Source organism: Mus musculus, chromosome 18 (genome assembly GCF_000001635.26).
Source record: "Mus musculus strain C57BL/6J chromosome 18, GRCm38.p6 C57BL/6J".
NCBI classification, from domain to species: Eukaryota; Metazoa; Chordata; class Mammalia; order Rodentia; family Muridae; genus Mus; species Mus musculus.
The window spans coordinates 46747880-46767648 of record NC_000084.6 but is presented as its reverse complement, the minus strand read 5'-3'; the positions used below and the strand labels follow the sequence as shown (position 1 = coordinate 46767648).

At 38.6% G+C, this 19769-nt stretch overlaps 1 protein-coding gene across 4 annotated transcripts in view; it reads right to left on the bottom strand.

The window, feature by feature from the left end:
- Window positions 1-19769, bottom strand: part of Ap3s1 (adaptor-related protein complex 3, sigma 1 subunit) — a 49133-nt gene that overhangs the window by 23178 nt on the left and 6186 nt on the right. For 3 of the 4 annotated variants that reach the window (XM_006525526.3, NM_001303015.1, NM_009681.5), the window contains exons 2-3: window positions 13187-13278; window positions 9535-9646 (exon numbers count right to left, since the gene is read on the bottom strand). The exons of the other annotated variant lie outside the window; for it this stretch is intronic. In XM_006525526.3, coding sequence (XP_006525589.1) covers window positions 9535-9646; window positions 13187-13278 — 204 coding nt within the window. The remainder of the gene's footprint in view (window positions 1-9534; window positions 9647-13186; window positions 13279-19769) is intronic. 4 annotated transcript variants of the gene reach the window in all.

Genomic DNA, 19769 nt, shown 5'->3' with positions numbered 1-19769 from the left:
GAAGATTCCATAGAGAACATCGGCACAACAATCAAAGAAAATGCAAAATGCAAAAAGCTCCTAACTCAAAACATCCAGGAAATCCAGGACACAATGAGAAGACCAAACCTAAGGACAATAGGTATAGAAGAAAGTGAAGATTTCCAACTTAAAGGGCCAGCAAATATCTTCAACAAAATTATAGAAGAAAACTTCCCAAACCCAAAGAAAGAGATGCCCATGAACATACAAGAAGCCTACAGAACTCCAAATAGACTGGACCAGAAAAGAAATTCCTCCCGACACATGATAATCAGAACAGCAAATGCACTAAATAAAGATAGAATATTAAAAGCAGTAAGGGGAAAAGGTCAAGTAACATATAAAGGAAGGCCTATCAGAATTACACCAGATTTTTCACCAGATACTATGAAAGCCAGAAGAGTCTGGACAGATGTTATACAGACACTAAGAGATCACAAATGCCAGCCCAGGCTACTATAACAAGCCCGACTTTCAATTACAATAGACGGAGAAACCAAAGTATTCTATGTCAAAACCAAATTCACACATTATCTTTCCATGAATCCAGCCCTTCAAAGGATAATAACAGGGAAAAAACCAATATAAGGACGGAAACCACGTCCTAGAAAAAGCAAGAAAGTAATCCTTCAACAAACCTAAAAGGAGACAGCCACAAGAACAGAATGCCAACTCTAACAACAAAAATAATAGGAAGCAACAATTACTTTTCCTTAATATCTCTTAATATCAATGGACTCAATTCCCCAATAAAAAGACATAGACTAACAGACTGGCTACACAAACAGGACCCAATATTCTGCTGCTTACAGGAAACCCATCTCAGGGGAAAAGACAGACACTACCTCAGAGTGAAAGGCTGAAAAACAATTTTCCAAGCAAATGGTCTGAAGAAACAAGCTGGAGTAGCCATTCTAATATCGAATAAAATCGACTTCCAACCCAAAGTTATCAAAAAAGACAAGGAAGGACACTTCATACTCATCAAAGGTAAAATCTTCTAAGAGGAATTCTCAATTTGAATATCTATGCTCCAGATGCAAGGGCAGCCACATTCATTAAAGACACTTTAATAAAGCTCAAAGCACACATTGCACCTCACACAATAAAAGTGGGAGACTTCAACACACCACTTTCATCAATGGACAGATCGCAGAAACAGAAACTAAACAGGGACACAGTGAAACTAACAGAAGTGATGAAACAAATGGATTTAACAGATATCTACAGAACATTTTATCCTAAAACAAAAGGATATACCTTCTTCTCAGCACCTCATGGTACCTTCTCCAAAATTGACCATATAATTGGTCACAAAACAGGCCTCAATAGATACAAAAATATTGAAATTGTCTCATGCATCCTATCAGATCACCATGGACTAAGGCAGATCTTCAATAACAACATAAATAATAGAAAGCCAACATTCACGTGGCTCTTCTCAATGATACCTTGGTCAAGGAAGGAATAAAGAAAGAAATTAAAGGCTTTTTAGAATTTAATGAAAATGAAGCCACAACATACCCAAACTTATGGGACACAATGAAAGCATTTCTAAGAGGAAAACTCATAGCTCTAAGTGCCTCCAAAAAGAAACGAGAGAGAGCACACACTAGCAGCTTGACAACACACCTAAAAGCTCTAGAACAAAAGGAAGCAAATTCACCAAAGAGGAGTAGACTGCAGGAAATAATCAAACTCAGGGCGAAATCAAACAAGTGGAAACAAGAACTATTCAAAGAATCAACCAAACGAGGAGCTGGTTCTTTGAGAAAATCAACAAGATAGATAAATCCTTAGCGCGACTCACTAAAGGGCACAGGGACAGCATCCTAAATAACAAAATCAGAAATGAAAAGGGAGACATAACAACAGATCCTGAAGAAATCCAAAACACCATCAGATCCTTCTAAAAAAGGCTATACTCAACAAAACTGAAAAACCTGGATGAAATGGACAAATTTCTAGACAGATACCAGGTAACAAAGTTAAATCAGGATCAGGTTAATGATCTAAACAGTCCTATATCCTCTAAAGAAATAGAAGGAGACATTAATAGTCTCCCAACCAAAAAAAAAAAAAAAAGCCCAGGACCAGATGGGTTTAGTGCAGAGTTCTATTAGACCTTCAAAGAAGATCTAATTCTAGTTCTTCACAAACTATTCCACAAAATAAAAGCAGAAGGTACTCTACCCAATTTATTCTATGAAGTCACAATTACTCTGATACCTAAACCACAGAAAGACCTAACAAAGATAGAGAACTTCAGACCAATTATGAATATCGATGCAAAAATACTCAATAAAATTCTCGCTAACTGAATCCAAGAACACATCAAAACAATCATCCATTCTGACCAAGTAGGTTTCATCCCAGGGATGCAGGGATGGTTTAATATATGGAAATCCATCAATGTAATCCACTATATAAACGAACTCAAAGACAAAAACCACATGATCACCTCGTTAGATGCGGAGAAAGCATTTGACAAAATCTTTTTTTTTTCCACCCTGTAGCCCCTGCATTTGACAAAATCTAACATCCATTCATGATAAAAGTCTTGGAAAGATCAGGAATTCAAGGCCCATACCTAAACATAATAAAAGCAATCTACAGCAAACCAGTAGCCAACATCAAAGTGAGAAGCTGGAAGCAATCCCACTAAAATCAGGGACTAGACAAGGCTGTCCACTTTCTCCCTACCTATTCAACATCATACTTGAAGTCCTAGCCAGAGCAATTAAACAACAAAAGGAGATCAAGTGGATACAAATTAGAAAGGAAGAAGTCAAAATATCACTTTTTGCAGATATGATAGTATATGTAAGTGACGATAAAAATTCCACCAGAGAACTCCTAAACCTGATAAACAGCTTCAGTGAAGTAGCTGGATATAAAATTAACTCAAACAAGTCAATGGCCTTTCTCTACACAAAGGATAAACAGGCTGAGAGAGAAAATAGGGAAACAGCACCCTTCTCAATAGTCATAAATAATATAAAAAAACCTTGGTGTTACTCTAACTAAGGAAGTGAAAGATCTGTATGATAAGAACTTCAAGTCTCTGAAGAAAGAAATTAAAGAAGATCTTAGAAGATGGAAAGATTTCCCATGCTCATGGATGGGCAGGATCAATATAGTAAAAATGGCTATCTTGATAAAAGCAATCTACAGATTCAATGCAATCCCCATCAAAATTCCAACTCAATTCTTCAACGAATTAGAAAGGGCAATCGGCAGATTCATCTGAAATAACAAAAAACCTAGGATATCAAAAACTCTTCTCAAGGATAAAAGAACCTCTGGTGGAATCACCATGCCTGACCTAAAGCTGTACTACAGAGCAATTGTGATAAAAACTGCATGGTACTGGTATAGCGACAGACAAGTAGACCAATGGAATAGAATTGAAGACCCAGAGATGAACCCACACACCTATGGTCACTTGATCTTTGACAAGGGAGCTAAAACCATCCAGTGGAAAAAAGATAGCATTTTCAACAAATAGTGCTGACACAACTGGTGGTTATCATATAGAAGAATGCAAATTGATCCATTCCTATGTCCTTGTACTAAAGTCAAATCTAAATGGATCAAGGAACTCCACATAAAACCAGAGACAGTGAAACTTACAGAGGAGAAAGTGGGGAAAAGCCTCGAAGATATGGGCATCGGAGAAAAATTCCTGAATAGAACAGCAATGGCTTGTGCGGTAAGATTGAGAATCGATAAATGGAACCTCATAAAATTGCAAAGCTTCTGTAAGGCAAAAGACACTGTCAATAAGACAAAAAGGCCACCAACAGATTGGGAAAGGATCTTTACCTATCCTAAATCAGATAGGGGACTTATATCCAATATATGTATAAAGAACTCAAGAAGGTGGACTCCAGAAAATCAAATAACCCCATTAAAAAATGGGGCTAAGAGCTAAGCAAAGAATTCTCACCTGAGGAATACCCAATGGCTGAGAAGCACCTGAAAAAATGTTCAGCATCCTTAATCATCAGGGAAATGCAAATCAAAACAACCCTGAGATTCCATCTCACACCAGTCAGAATGGCTAAGATCAAAAATACAGGTGACAGCAGATGCTGGCGAGGATGTGGAGAAAGAGGAACACTCCTCCATTGTTGGTGGGATTGCAAGCTTGTACAACCACTCTGGAAATCAGTCTGGCGGTTCCTCAGAAAATTGGACATAGTACTACCAGAGGATCCTGCAATACCTCTTCTAGGCATATATCCAGAAGATGTTACAACTGGGTAGAAGGACGCATGCTCCACTATGTTCATAGCAGCCTTATTTATAATAGCCAGAAGCTGGAAAGAACCCAGATGCCCCTCAACAGAGGAATGGATACAGAAAATGTGGTACATTTACACAATGGAATACTACTCAGCTATTAAAAACAATGAATTTATGAAATTCCTAGGCAAATGGATGGACCTGGAGGGCATCATCCTGAGTGAGGCAACCCAATCACAAAAGAACTTACATGATATGTACTTACTGATAAGTGGATATTAGCCCAGAAACTTAGAATACCCAAGATATAAGATACAATTTGCAAAACACATGAAACTCAAGAAGAATGAAGACCAAAGTGTAGACATTTTGCCCCTTCTTAGAATTGGGAACAAAACACCCATGGAAGGAGTTACAGAAACAAAGTTTGGAGCTGAGACGAAAGGATGGACCATCTAGAGACTTCCATTCCCAGGGATCCATCCCATAATCAGCCTTCAAACGCTGACAGCATTGCACACACTAGCAAGATTTTGCTTGAAAGGACCCTGATGTAGCTGTCTCTTGTGAGGCTATTCTGGGGCCTAGCAAACACAGAAGTGGATGCTCACAGTCAGCTATAGGATGGAACACAGGGCCCCCAAAGGATGAGCTAGAGAAAGTACCTCAAGGAGCTAAAGGGGTCTGCAACCCTATAGGTGGAACAACAATATGAACTAACCAGTACCACCCCACCCCCAGCTCATGTCTCTAGCTTCATATGTAGCAGAAGATGGCCTAGTCGGCCATCATTGGGGAGAGAGGCCCATTGGCCTTGCAAACTTTATATGCCCCAGTACAGGGGAAAGCCAGGGCCACAAAGTGGGAGTGGGTGGGTAAGGGAGTTGGGGGGGGGGTATGGGGGACTTTTGGGATAGCATTGGAAATGTAAATGAAGAAAATACCTAATTAAAATAAAATTAAATTAAAATTTTAAAAAAAAAAGAAGGAAAAAAAGAAAGAGAGAAGAACCCCAGCATTAGAAGTTGAAGAGTAAAGTGGTGTGCTAGCAGCTCCACTGGCACTTACTGTTTGTACTTTACTAATAAAAGATTTTACTACCAAAAGCTTTATTTAGTCTTGTCCCTTATACTTCTAAGCTTTGTTACTCAGAATTTATTACTAACTTTTCCTGCTTAGTAATTTCTCATTTAAAATCAAAGGATGCTTCCTTCCTGCAGATTTAAAAACCATACCTCATTTCACAAAGAAATCTTTTTACATGCAGCTTTTCCCAGCTTACAACTTATTGATCCACATCTCTATTTGGGTATATTCCGAAAGGAAAAAGAAATTCTGTGTATTTCCTCTTGATAATCTTGATTCAATACAAATTATTTGTAATATTTTTTTAATTTTATTTATTAGTGTTTACACACACACACAGAGCTACATATGTGGAGGTTAGAGGACAACTTCATGGAGCTGGTTCTTTCTACCATGTAGATTCTGTTCACAGACTGAGCTCAAGTCAGTCCGCTTGCAAGGCAAGTGCTTTTACCTATTCCCTGGCCTACAACTACATTTGTGAATGCAATTTACTTTTTTCTTCCTTTTTCTTTAGCTTTTAGAGATGTGGCATATAAGATGAAAATATAAGAAAATCATATATATACACATATATATGTGTGTGTGTATATATATGTGTATGTATATATATATATATGGATATATGACTTAATGCTTCTCATAATTAGCAAATCAAGTAGAACTCAGATAAGAAAATGTCCATAGCATATGAGTGACAGCTATACCTTCCATATAATTATTCTAACTAACTTTTTGGCTTTATTGTCAGTTATTTTATACTAAATACTGTATATGGGCATTAAATTCATTCATTTACTTGGGCATCAAACAATTATTTGTTGAAGACTACTATTCCTTGTATAAATCAGCAACAATAACGCAACACAATATATAGTCCTGGTAGGTAAATCAATAAATAACATAACTCTAGGCCCTCATGGAGTTTTTATTCTATTAGCAGTAAATGATAATAAAGCATCATATAAAATAACGGGTGCTAGGGGAAAATAGAGCAGATCAATGGTTAGAAATGCAGAGGGGACTGCTAGAAAGCGTGGCTAGAGAATTCCGTATTGAAAAGGTAGTTTCTAGTCAAAATCTGGAAGACTGAAATGGAGCCTGCCAAGTGAGTAGCAAAGGGAAGAACATCCCAGGTATAAGTCAGCAAGTACAAAGTCTAAAGTAGGCAAAGGCCTGTCCTGAAGCATCAACAAGAGGCTAAGCACAGGAGGAGACAGAAGACAAGCAACAGGAGGGGGGTCGGAACACATAGGCTCCTGGGTAGCCCATGACAAATGTGGCTTTTACTCTAATAAAAGCTGAGGTTATAAAGAGTCTAGAATAAAAGGTATGAGATGCGGTGTGTTACAACAGCACTTGACTGGTGCACCACGTAAAGACCTAAAACAGTAGAGAGACTGTCAGGAAACTGCCAAAATACAGACAAATGGGGTAGCCTGGACCACAGTGAAGAAATGAGAGCTCAGGCAAAGGATTTGCTTAAGATGGAGCCGAACACAGAGAATAAGACCCAAGAACAAGCAAGCACTCAGGTTCTGACTCATCCACTTGAAGAGTTTAGCTGCTAGTAACAATAAGACAAAAACTGCAGAAAGTATAGATTTTAAATCTACCTCAGTGTAAGATCTTCATGTAATACCCAAGCGGAGACATTCAATAGGATATTGGGCCTTAAAATCAGCCTTTCAAAGGAAAGGTCTAGGCTAAAGATTAAATTTGGTACCATCAATACCAAATTTAGTAGATATTATTTGGATGAAATCACATTACCAAAGGAATAAAGAGAAGATACTCAAGACAAAAAGCAGGCAAGAAAAGTACCCTCAAGTTCAAGTAGAGTCCTTGTCAAGAGACAATGGCAATCTGAATCAAACAGAGGAAGACTGCTGGAACCTGGAATTCAGCACCAATAACACAAGAGAACAAAACAGTTTCAGATATTCCTTCTATAGCAAAATGTTTGCTATCAAGGAGAGAAAGAAATTAAGAGAGTGGTAGAAAGGAAGCGAAGGTGGCAGAGCCCAGGGCTGGATGAGGGAATGATTTAGAAGAGGCTACAAATGCTACAAAGTGAGGGGTGTTGTGTTGCTGGAGCAAGAGGAAGTGAAGTGAAAGCTAACCTCAAAAGGAGCACAGTGAGTGCAACGTTTCTACAACACACAGTAGGCAGGCAGGTACACAGCAAGAGCCTGCCAATGTTCTCTCCTGACTGCTTCAATTTTGCTTGTGATGGTCGAGAAGTGAGGTCTAGCTACAGTGTAGAGAAATGGTGTCAAGAGTGAAAATTGGAGCACAGAGATAAACTGTAATCAGTGGACAGCACTGAGGACTTCCTGAGAGCCATGCTCATGGATCTAAAGTGGACAGGAAATAGGACTGTGCTTTTCTTCTGCATATTTTCAGATGTCTGAGAACAGGCCAGGAGTTAACTGCATAGGCACACTGACTACCCCTGGAATCTAAGCTAAATAAAGACAAGTCAGACCTCAGTAGGACCAGGGAGAATGAAAAAACATGACATGTTGAAACCTGAGGGGCCTAGAATAAGAGCAACAGTAAAACAGAAAGATAAAAAGGCAACTGAGAGTAGAAATTGAAACAGGTTGTGGACTAAGTAGTACTTTGTACTTAAAAAAAAAAAAATGAGACATGAACAGAAAGCTGGGACAGAAGGCAAAGCTCTGAAGGAATGTAGTTCCAAGTCTGAAGGCATGAGGCTACCAACTATTACACATCTGAACACTGAAGTCCCCACGGGCCTTCACACGTGCAGACAAACTTCTACTGACTGTCACTGGGTAAGAAGCAACTCTGAAGTCTATAGATTGTAGGTTTCTGCAATCCTAGGAACAGAGGCAATTGTTATCTGTGTCTTGCACTATCTTTTCAAATCTGTCACACTGACAAACAGACTCGGAAAATAGGGTCTTACTTAAGAGAAAAGGATAAGCTTCCCTTTTCTTCTAAAGAGACTCTCATCCTTTTCAGAGCAGACATGATTCACCTACTATAGAGAATGTCAGCTCCCTAACTCTGTCCCCTATGTGATCTGATCTGCTGGGGTGCAGCATCACCTTCATAGCACCCTTCTGGAACTGAGAACTAATGCAGGCAAATGTCAGCATGGTTTGGGGTGTTTTGTTTTGTGGATAATGCTTCTATTATTAGTAATACAAGAAGAAATCTTCTGTCTCATCTTCTGCTGTTACCCTTTAAACTACAAGTTAATCTCTAACCCTCTACAGTTGTTGACCAAAGCCCCAAGTATGGGAGATAGACAGAGATGGATACAACTAAACGAGTAGCAAGATGACCAGTCTGATAACATGAGATAAAATCTGGAGATGTTATAAAAGAAGATATCCTGGAAAAAACAAATAGAACATCTCTAGGCTCAATGATATGAAGAAGCAAACACACACACACACACACACACAAACTGTTACTTGTGAAGGTTGAAGGCAATAATGAAGAAGAAGCAAGGTTTAAAGAGTTGAAGCAATATAACAGTTAAGATTCAAAATATGAGTTTTCTGATAACTGACGAGTGCTAGACATTCCAAAAGCTTTTCAGAAGAGTTAAGTCTCCAGGCCAGATTTAGACACATGCAGAGAGATTCACAATCGTGGCTTCCTTGCAGTAACTCACATAACAGACAAGGCATGATGAAATGAAGTCTTAAGTCGTCCTAGTCAATTTAGTTTCTACAGCCCTTGACATGGTTTGAACTGGATCATGATGGCACAGTCTCTCTAAGTGAATTAATCTATTTATAAGTTCATACCTAAACAGGATATTAGGAGATGGAACCTGGTCGGAAGAAGAGGTCACTAGGGGGTGTCTTTGAAATGTTTATCTTGTCCCTGGCCCCGTGCCCTCTTTGCTTCCCACCTGCCATGAGGACAGCAGCTTTCTTCTACCAAATTCTTTCTTCCACCATGCTACTCCTTTGCAATGGGATCAGCTGGCAGATGGAAATTTCCAGAACTGTGAACCAAAATAAATGTTTCCCCTAACTTGACTTACATGGCACTATGCCACAGCATACCCACCTAATATCTACTATGGAACAGCTCTTATCAAACAAACATCATTTTAAAAAATTATAATCTTACATTTATAAAAATAGAATCAAAAAACTAATTAATAGTAGTAAGATGCAACTCTGAACTTACTTGAATTAGATCTAAAATGCCAAGTTCACTTTCTGAGGAGTCCACACAGAAGACAAAATATAGTGTTGCATAATGTCTGTAAATGAGCTTGTTGTCAGAGCCTCCAATTAATCTAAATGACAAAACAAGTTAACTGAAATGGTGCAGGAAGCAAAATGCAGAACATCTCATTAGCTCAAACAAAATCACATTGGTTAAAAACTTTTATAAAACAAAATATATAACAATGGCATAGCATTCAAGTAAACTTACTTCAGAAACTAAATTAAGATAGCAATTTTCTTCAGAAATGTCAAGTAAAAGAAACCAGTGCTTAATTTTAGTTAGTTTATTCATTAAAGTATTCACTGAGTAAGTACTGTGTGTCAGGCACTAACAGCAGGTAAAGTGACAAGAAAGTTAACAGGTAGGGGAGGGTGTCACACAGAGAACCAAGACAGGTCCCGAGCATATCCATGGAGTTCCCACTAGAGAATGGACATTGAGAGACAGTGCTATCCAGACTGACATCTAATCAGGAGCACCTTGGGCTAAGATAGCAACAACTGAAAAGGTCTGTTTCATCAAGACAATATGCACTTTCAATGAGATGTGAGGCCAGGAGACAGCAAAAGATTAGTAAACAATGAGGCTAAGCAACAGGCAGAAACCAGATCACAGGGCATGTGCAAGTGCTTACAAGATCACAACTCCATAGTCACAGTAAAACACACAGCTTAAGGCTGATTATCAGCTAGAAAACAAACAAAAAAAGAGTATTTTTAAGCTATAAATAAATGTGGCATCAAGATGCCCTACAAAAACATTTTTCTTAAATCTAAATGTAAGAATATCATGCTAATAAATGTTCAATATTTTCATCAAATACTTTTATTCATACATTCATACTAGAGTTTAGCATTTTAAAAATAATTTAGGAATTATCTGAGGAATCTTATTTTTTTCCAAATATACTTTAGCAGCATAAGAGTCAATTTTATAATAGCAAATTCACCCTCTCAAGACCACTTCAACATTAACATAATTTAAAGCCAGGCTATACACAATCAAAACTAAGAGAGCATTCTTAACAATATAGGGTGTGGCATTTTTCCTATCCCATAAATATAACCCTAAACTCACAAGCTCATAGAAACTACTTCTCTAAGTACATATACTTTCTTGTCTTGTAAGAACAACAGTAGAAATGATCTTGGGTGAAAAAATGAAGGATTCCTACTATGCTGGGTTACTTGTCTAGACAGGGTTTAATTTAAGTCTTTATGTACACTTTAAATATTTAAATATTGTTTTGACAATCTCAGTTACAGTTACAGTTGTTCACGGGAGGGGCAAAATGAGCCCATTAGCAATCTCACTGCAGGTTTTTTGATTTGGTTTAGTTTTGTTTTGTTTTGTTTTAAAAGAAGGCCATGCGTCTGAAAAATATGTTACAAAGTAGCCATTAGTGCTCAGAGAAACTAAGGCTCTCTGCAAGGCAAGTATACAGCTGGCCTTGAAAACACAACTTCACTTTCAACTGGTCTAATACTGATTTGTTAGGGTTTCTGTTGCTATGATGAAACACCATGACCAAAACAGAGGTCGGTGAGGAAAGGGTTAAGGTGGCTTACACTTCCATAGTAGTCCATCGCTGAAGGAAATCAGGGCTAGAGCTCAAGGCAGGAACTGATGCAGAGGCCATGGAGGGTGCTTACTGACTTCTTGTCCCTGGCTTGCTCAGCCTGCTTTCTTAACAACCCAGGACCACCAGCTCAGAGACAGCACCATGCACAATGGGCTGGGTCTTCCCCCATCAATCACTAAGAAAATGCCTTACAGCTGGATCTCATGGAGACATTTTCTCAATTGAGGCTCCCTCCTCTCTGAGGACTCTAGTTTGTGTCAAGCTAACATAACACTAGACCGTACAGAGGTAATATATAGTATGTACAATTTTGCAAACAAAATTGCTAATTTTTGATTTCTTAGATATCTTTGGAGAAGAAAATGAAGTTTCAAGAACTTGAACAATCTGACCCAGTGTACTGACTGCCCAGATTCAGAACTCTAACAAGGACAGACAGGCACAGTAGTTGGTTCCCGTTAGGAAAGAATCTCAATTTCAAAGTATATTTCCATCCAAACAGGACCCTCTTTGTATCAGCTTGGTTCTCACAGTCTATCTTGTGCAATGCACTACGCAAGGTGAAGAAGTCTGTGAGATAAAATATAAAGATGAAAGAGAAACAATATCTAGGGCAAAGACAACTAAATTCCTACAGAGATCTACAGAAACACAAGTGGCTGCCTTGGCCATTAAATTAGAGTCTGGAGGGGGGTTAAGAGCAAAATCTACAAATCATAAATACGCAGAAGTGCAGCATGATGTAACATTCTAAAATCTATAAATCATAAATATGCAGAAGTGCAGCATGATGTAACATTTTAAAATGCAAACAACAAGGTAGCTGCTGATATGCAAATAAACTTTCCACATGATAAAAAAATCAATGTATGGTCAGACAAAACTGGGTTCTGTTGCCCCAATTATTTTTTACAATATGTATCTTATCATTCATGAGGCTTAGTTCATGCTTAGCTTTAATTCTCAATGAAAAAATATTAACTATATTAATTATATAATCAGGGAGGAAGTATTTCTAGAAATATTTAGAGGTAAATTGTTTTCAATAGACTCCATTTTAAAGTATTTCTTTAGAGTTAGGGATGGACATCAGTTGAAAAGCACTTGCCAAGCATACAGGAAGCCTTGGGTTTGATTCCCAATGTTGCAAACAATGAAAAAGAAATAGAAAAAATATTTATATTTGTTTAGTTTAGCAAGATATCTTTTTTTCATTTTAAAAATAGAAACGCCTACAGGCTGAGTCTATACTAGTGGTATATAGGTACATAGATATAATTGAAACAGACACTGTTTATAATAAAATAATATGATCTGAATGTTTATGTGTATTCACCAGTTATACAATCGCCATTATACAGAATTCTATTCCAGATTTTTAAAAATGCATTACATCTGCGTGTGTGTGTGTGTGTGAGTGAGAGAGAGAGAGAGAGAGAGAGAGAGAGAGAAGAAAATTGATAACTTGTGAGAATAAGTTCTCTCTTTCTACTATATGGGTCTTAGGGATCAAATTCAGGTCATCAGGATTGACAGCCAGCACGCATGCACCTTTGCTAGATAAGCTCCATTTCTCCAGATGTGCTTATAGATAAAACTTTATAAAATATTAGGCAAAAAAAGCAACATGCAAATGAACATTAAGTGTGATCTCATAAGTAAATACTGTAAGGCTCTATTTTTATATGTCAGTAAATATAATATATACTTTGTAGGATATACAAGAAACTGGGGGAAAGAACTAAGATTGGGAGAGGAAAAGTAAGTTAAAAATTTTTATTTCCCTATAATAAATGAATTCTACTATATGAATATATTAATGTTAATATATAAAATAACACTATAAAATTGTAGAAAGATTGCACATTTTAAAAAGTGTATAGACTAGACTTATACCTACGAGTGGTAGCAATGAAATTACCTAATTTAATTAATTATACTGAGGAATTTTCACCATAAATTGGCTAGCAATATACAGTGTCATCACACTGGAACTCAGACAAACCCATGAAATGAGGTACTTACAATCCTCCTTCTAGGAAATTACAAACGTTCTCATCGCGCTTAGACACCAAATGGAAAGTCTCCCTGATGATTTGCTGTTGCGTGTCTTCACTCTGAGGAAGGATAAGTCATATGCATTAACATCAAGTTTACAGGGTTAACAGTAGTTTAAGACATTCTGAAAATAAAAGGTAGTAATTTTAATCTGGAAAATTCTGGCCGAAGGGGAAAGGGTCCTTGAAAAACAGAGTCAAATTACAGAAGCAAAAACTAACTGTATTTGATGAAAATGGAAAAAAAAATCACTATAGTTTACGACTACAATGAAAATAACTTATCTCTATCTTCAAAACCAAATGAGAAACAGACACACTTGTAAAACTCAGACACACTTGTAAAAAGGAAAGTAGACATGAGCTAGCCAAAGACTGCTGCTTACAAATGGCGAAACTGAGCAGGGGAGGGACATTAGATGCCTCATGAAACACTATCAACTATATTTGTATGCAGGGACCGTAGAGAAAGCTTGAAGTTTGCAGGTAAACGTAAACGGAAATGAGAAAATACAGATTGAGTCTATGAGTCCGATGCATTCACCTGAATATGTCCACACTAGAGACGTATGTTCAATATGCCCATATCCCTCCCTTGCTCTGGGGAGGGTGGAAAAGTAGGAGATGATCAATCCTTTTCCAACTTCAATTAAATGAAATAGATATGCCCCGGGAGGTACTTGAAGATGGAATGGAACCCAACCTGGGAGCACTGTAGACAGAGAGATAAGTGAAATAGAGGAGGGCTCCTCTTGGCACCTGGCCCCACGGGGCTCTGCAAGTGGAGGTGGGGAAGAACTCTACAATCTCTCTTTGGCCAAAGAGACGTTTACGATGCAGTATTTTAAGATCAGTAAATTACAACAATAAATACCAAGGCGAGGTGAAGGGACTCCTGTTAGAAAGTTTAAGTGGAAGTGGGGTGACATCTGTCTTCTTAGAGAGCATCCTACAAAGGGTGTTTTAGGATCCTCAATTTCCACAGCTCCCAACCATCTCTAGTTGAGACTTTGGCCAGATCCTTCTCCATCCCTCATTCCTGGCATCCATTTCATAGGTTCAGTAATACTAACCCCATCATGGTTGGGTAAAAGGAAAACCTTGGTCACTGGGCACAGAAGGACTTGAGACTCTATCTAAAAACAGGTTCTGATAAAAATAAAAGCTACCAATATGAATCCAAACTGGAGAAAAAGATCTAAAAAACTATTTTCAAAGAGTGTGTGCGTGTATGTTAGAGAGAGACATAGACAGACAGACAGAGGATGTGTGCATGAACTAACCATATTTAGCAAAGTGAAAAGATTCAAAATTAATACATAAAATTCCCTTTCTCACCATAAGCATGTTCCAAATTTCCTTCAGACCTACCTGTGAAGTTTTCTCACCTGCTGCTTCTCCCCTACGGAAGCAGATCAGCCACAATGAACTTTTCACAGATCTCTCCAGTTTCCTCCCTGTGTCTTGAAACACCTTGTTCACCCTATTTGCTATCAGTCCCTCTGTAAATCTCAGCTAACCTTTCTCACTCTGTGCACTTCTGACTCTGAGAGCAAGCTCTCCTTTCTGCCTCCGTGCTTCCTTAGTACAGTTTTTATTCCTGCTACATACTTAAAACAACATGCCTGAATAGACTCCTTTGTAGACTCCAAATTCTAGCAGCAGAATCTCAGCTCTGTATCTGAAACACTCAGGAGAAAAGTATACCATGAAACAATTAAAATTCAGAAATGAAGGAGGGTATCATGAAAATTGTAAACTCAAGAAATTTTCAAATTCAGGATATAAATTAGAAAAAAAAAACTTCAGAAAAATGCCTACAGAAGAGATTGGAGGGAACATGTTAAGAATTTACAATAGTCCAGAGGAATGAAGTAAAGACTCATAGAATAGAGCAAGGAACTGGGGATTTAGAGAACTCAATGATAGTACTTGCCTAGAATACTCAAGGGCCCTGGGTTCAACCCCTGCATCAGAACAGAATAAAGGGGAAAAAAACAACACAAACAAACAAGAAAGGATCCCAGTAGACAGCTAGAGTTTCCAGAATGGAAGCCCTGGTGGAATTCCCATACTATGGATGTGAATAGTCTCAAAGCAAGGGGCTCTAAAACTTTACACACAGGAATCAATACATTTCCTGGTAAATCAGTAAAATCATCATACAAGCAAAAGGAGTAGTCAGAATTGCTACTGACTTTTTAAAAACCAACACTGGAAACAGAAAGGTGGCATAGCATGCAGTCATGGAAGAAATATTTCTGACTTGGAATTCTAAAATTCAATCAGTGTCTTATTAGTAAGACTTTAATAAGAACTGTAAGGTCTCATAAGATCTACTTCTTGTTACATTTTACTCAAGAAATTACGAGCTCCCACTTGGTAAGACAAGAGACAAAGAACCAAGCAACTGAAGGTCTAACATAGAAAACAGGCGAGAGGAGTCCCTCAGATAACAAAGTCCAATATGACTGCCAGGCAGCTGGTGCAGACCGGTCCTAGCCAAAAGGCTCCAAGAGAGATTTCTTCATAAACAGGAAACTATCAGACACATGCTGGCAGAGACATAAATTAGAGATAAGTAAATTAAAAAATAGCTCAAAGAAAAAGCAATTATCTTCCAGGGAGATAAAAATGCCAGAAGGAAAAAATTACACAAAGTTTACAACATGGCTCAGCTTACAATGATTTATATAAAACACTAATGTGAGCACTCAAGAGTGACCTAGTGAGAAATATGAGAGAGCTTTAAGGGACTGTGACTCAGATGTTGTAAGAGAGAGCTAGATAATTATTCCCAATATTATAATTATTCTCAATATCGGAACCAAATAGATCATGTCTACAAATGAAAACTTAACCAGAAAGCACTAAAGTAATAACCAGAAAAAAAAAACTTGAGGAAGAGGGCAAAGAAAAGAGATTACTTTTGAGATTAAAAATTGATTACATTTCTCCCTTCCCTTTCCTCCTCCAAACCTTCCCATAGATCCCTCTCCACTCTCCTTCAAACTCAGTAATTATTACTGTATACATACAAAAATATGTATAGACACATACATTCCTAAATATAGCCTGTTCAGTTGGTATAATGCTAGCTGCACATACATTTTAGGGGCTGACCATTTGCCACTGAACAACCACTTGGGGAAGACAACCTTTCTTGTTCTGTTTTCCTGTCGCTTTTGGTTCGTTCTGTAGGGTTGAAGCCTGTGGGCTTTTCTCTGTCTGGTCTGGCAATTCATTGGTGTCATCCTTCAAGCTCACATCTGCATAATCATGTTGGTAAGCCTTTATGGGCGTAGCTTCTGATATTCCTAGGAAACACAACTTCACAGCAAATTCCCTGACCCCTGGCTCCTACAATCTTTCTGAAACGTTCCCTGAATCTTGAGAGTGGGAGTGTTTTTGGAGATTATCCACTGGAACAGAGTTGAACATTTTGATTGGTTGTGGTTTTCTGTAACATACTCTGTTGCAAAGAGAAGTTTCCTTGATAAAGACTACAACTATCTGTGTTTATAAGGTCAAATGTTTATAGATTGTTGTTAGGAATTATGCAGGTTTAGTAAATGAGTGGTGGTAGATTCTCTTTCAATAACCACAACTTCAGGAGAAATAAGTAGTTAGCTAAGTTTCCAATAGCAAGCACGGTCTCTCCCTTTTGAGTAAGCCTTAATTTTAATTAGAAAGCTACTGGTTACTGCCAAGGTATGTGTGCCACTATTACACCCTTGGGATTAGCATGCTGTGCCAGCCACTGATTTATATGTTCCTTTTCATGATAGACCTTGGAGAACAGTAAGGGTCTTGTTTTTCAGAAAGACGTGTGTAGTGTGTAGTGTGTGCATGCATGTGTGCATATGCCCAAGGTTGAGAACAGGGTCTTCCTGGGTTGCTCCCTACAATACATATTGAGGTAGAGTCCCTCCTCTCATTCTCTCAAATGTCAGGCACTCACAGAGGCCTTCCCTGATGAACCTACCTACTCTAGTCCCTTTCTATCATCCTCCATCAGTCTTTATCCCCTTCCATTGTCATGTTCTTCGCTAACTAGCCATAGTCACATGTATTTTATTAATTCCTATCACTAGAATGTAAACTCACTGAGTGGTGAGACATTGTTTACACTATGTTGTTCTTAGAACAATGCTCTACAAACAACAAATACATCTCTTAGGATTTGGGCAGGGAAGGGGAGAAGAGTACAATGGAAAGAAGTCTAGACAGCTTGCTCTTCCTCTCCAAGGTTCAACTCCAGGGGTGCACTGAGTTCATCTCAGAAAATCCCTGGTAATCAGAGATGCCTCTTTATTCCTCCTATATTACAAACCCTTTGAGGAGCTGGCTGGCCCTCCAGTAAAGGGAGTCTTCTACTTATGCTTCAGTTGAAAACATTGGGGAAGGAGAGAGTGATGAGGCAGCATGAGTGAGGGGAGAATAGCTGCAATTTATCCTAATAGGCAAGTTTTATAGATGCTCATCACTGGGATTATCAGCAGCAGAATGAATGTGCAGTACAAAGACTCCAAATACTAACAAGAACAAACCTGTAACAAAATTCATTAAAGATTTATCTGTGGAATTTATTTATTTATTTATTTATTTTTTTATTTTTTTTTTTTTTTTTTTTTTTTTTTTGGTTTTTCGAGACAGGGTTTCTCTGTATAGCCCTGGCTGTCCTGGAGCTCACTTTGTAGACCAGGCTGGCCTCGAACTCAGAAATCCGCCTGCCTCTGCCTCCCGAGTGCTGGGATTAAAGGCGTGCGCCACCACGACCGGCTTATCTGTGGGATTTAAAAGGAAAGGGTCTTGATATACTCTAGTTTCACATATGAGTTCAATTGTGGAAAACACACAGTACACTGGGCATGAATGCCATTGAACCCAGTACCAAAGAGGCAGAGGCAGCAAGATCATGTGTTCAAGACCAGCTTAAGTAACATAGTTCTCTGAGAAAACCAAGGCCTGAAGATGTGGCTCACTGGAAAAGCACCTGTATCGCCTGTAGGAAGCCTGGGGTTCAATCCCCAGCACTGGAAGGAAACAGAGAGACACAAAGAAAAAAACATGCAAACTATTAATCTGCCATTAACAAACATTATTATGCATTATGTGTACATTTGTGTGTATGTGCACATGCACACACATGCCTGGCCCTGCATTTGGAGGTCAGAAGTCAACATCAGGTGTCTTTAATTGTGCTCCACCTCAATTTTGTTAAACCTGGAGTTATGGATAATTGTGAGTCACCATGTGGTACTGGGAACTGATCCTACATCCTCAACAAGAACAACAAGTTCTCTTTTTCTTCCTTTTTTTTTTTAAGATGTATTTATTTATTTATTTCATGTATGTGGGTACACTGTTGCTGTCTTCAGACACACCAGAAAAGGGCATTTGATGCCCATTACAGATGGTTGTGAGCCACCATGTGGTTGCTGGGAATTGAACTTAGGACCTCTGGAAGAACAGTGCTCTTAACCGCTGAGTCATCTCTCCAGCCCCAACAAGTACTCTTAACTCCTGAACCATTGCTCTAGCCCTCCACCTAAATTTTTGACACAGGGTTTTTCACTGAAACTCAGCTTCCTCTATCAATTCAAACTGCTGGCTAGGAAGCACCAGAGAGGTCCTTGTCTTTACTTCCTTGGTTCTGGGCTTAGCGGCACATAGTACTGCACTTGGTTTTTTAACATCAGTACTCAGGATCTGATTCTAGATCGTCATGCTTACACGGCAGTGTATCTACTGAGCTATCTCCTCAGTCCTAACGTGTAAAGTCCAACAATGCAACTGAACACAGTAACACACGGTTATTTTTAAACTTTTTTTAAAGATTTGTTTGGTTTTATGTGTCTGAGTGTTTTGTCTCACATGTCTATATGCAACAGATTCCAGCAGTGCCTGGGGAGCCCAGGAGATGCTGGATCCCCGGAAATGGAGTTACTGATTGTCAGTCACCAAGTAAAGCTGGGAAACACTCGGGACTCTGGAGGAGGAGTACAAGCTCTTAGCTGCTCCCACAATAATGAGATTCTTTTTAAATAGACAATAGTAGCCCCTCAGTTTGTTAATCAGCACACGTTCCTGTCTGCCAGCTTTCTAACAAAACCATTTAATCTGTTTCCATGTTCATTATTAGCTCCAAGCTTGGACCCTGATGAAAGAAAGCTATTGTTAGTCTTGGTTGGGAATGTCTAGCCAGATTGTTGGTTTGGTTTTTTTGCTCCTTGTTTTGAGGGGGTAGGGCAAGGGACAAATTCTAGGTTACAGGAACAAAACCCTTTGGGTTGCACTCTGAGGAGAAAATCGGCCTTTGGATAACTAATTTTTGTGCCAAATAAAGCAAGACGCACTCTGTACGGAAGTCACAGGCTCCCTGTGCTGGAACCCATCTACTGCTCTGTACTACTTACCCTGCAGCAACAGTGCAGAAGCCCTGGCAGCAATCACGTGAGACCCGGGTTAGCTACCCCAAAGGATTCCAATACGAAAGAGAAACAACCATATGGAGGGCCTGAAGAGACAACTAGTGGTAAAAAGCAGCT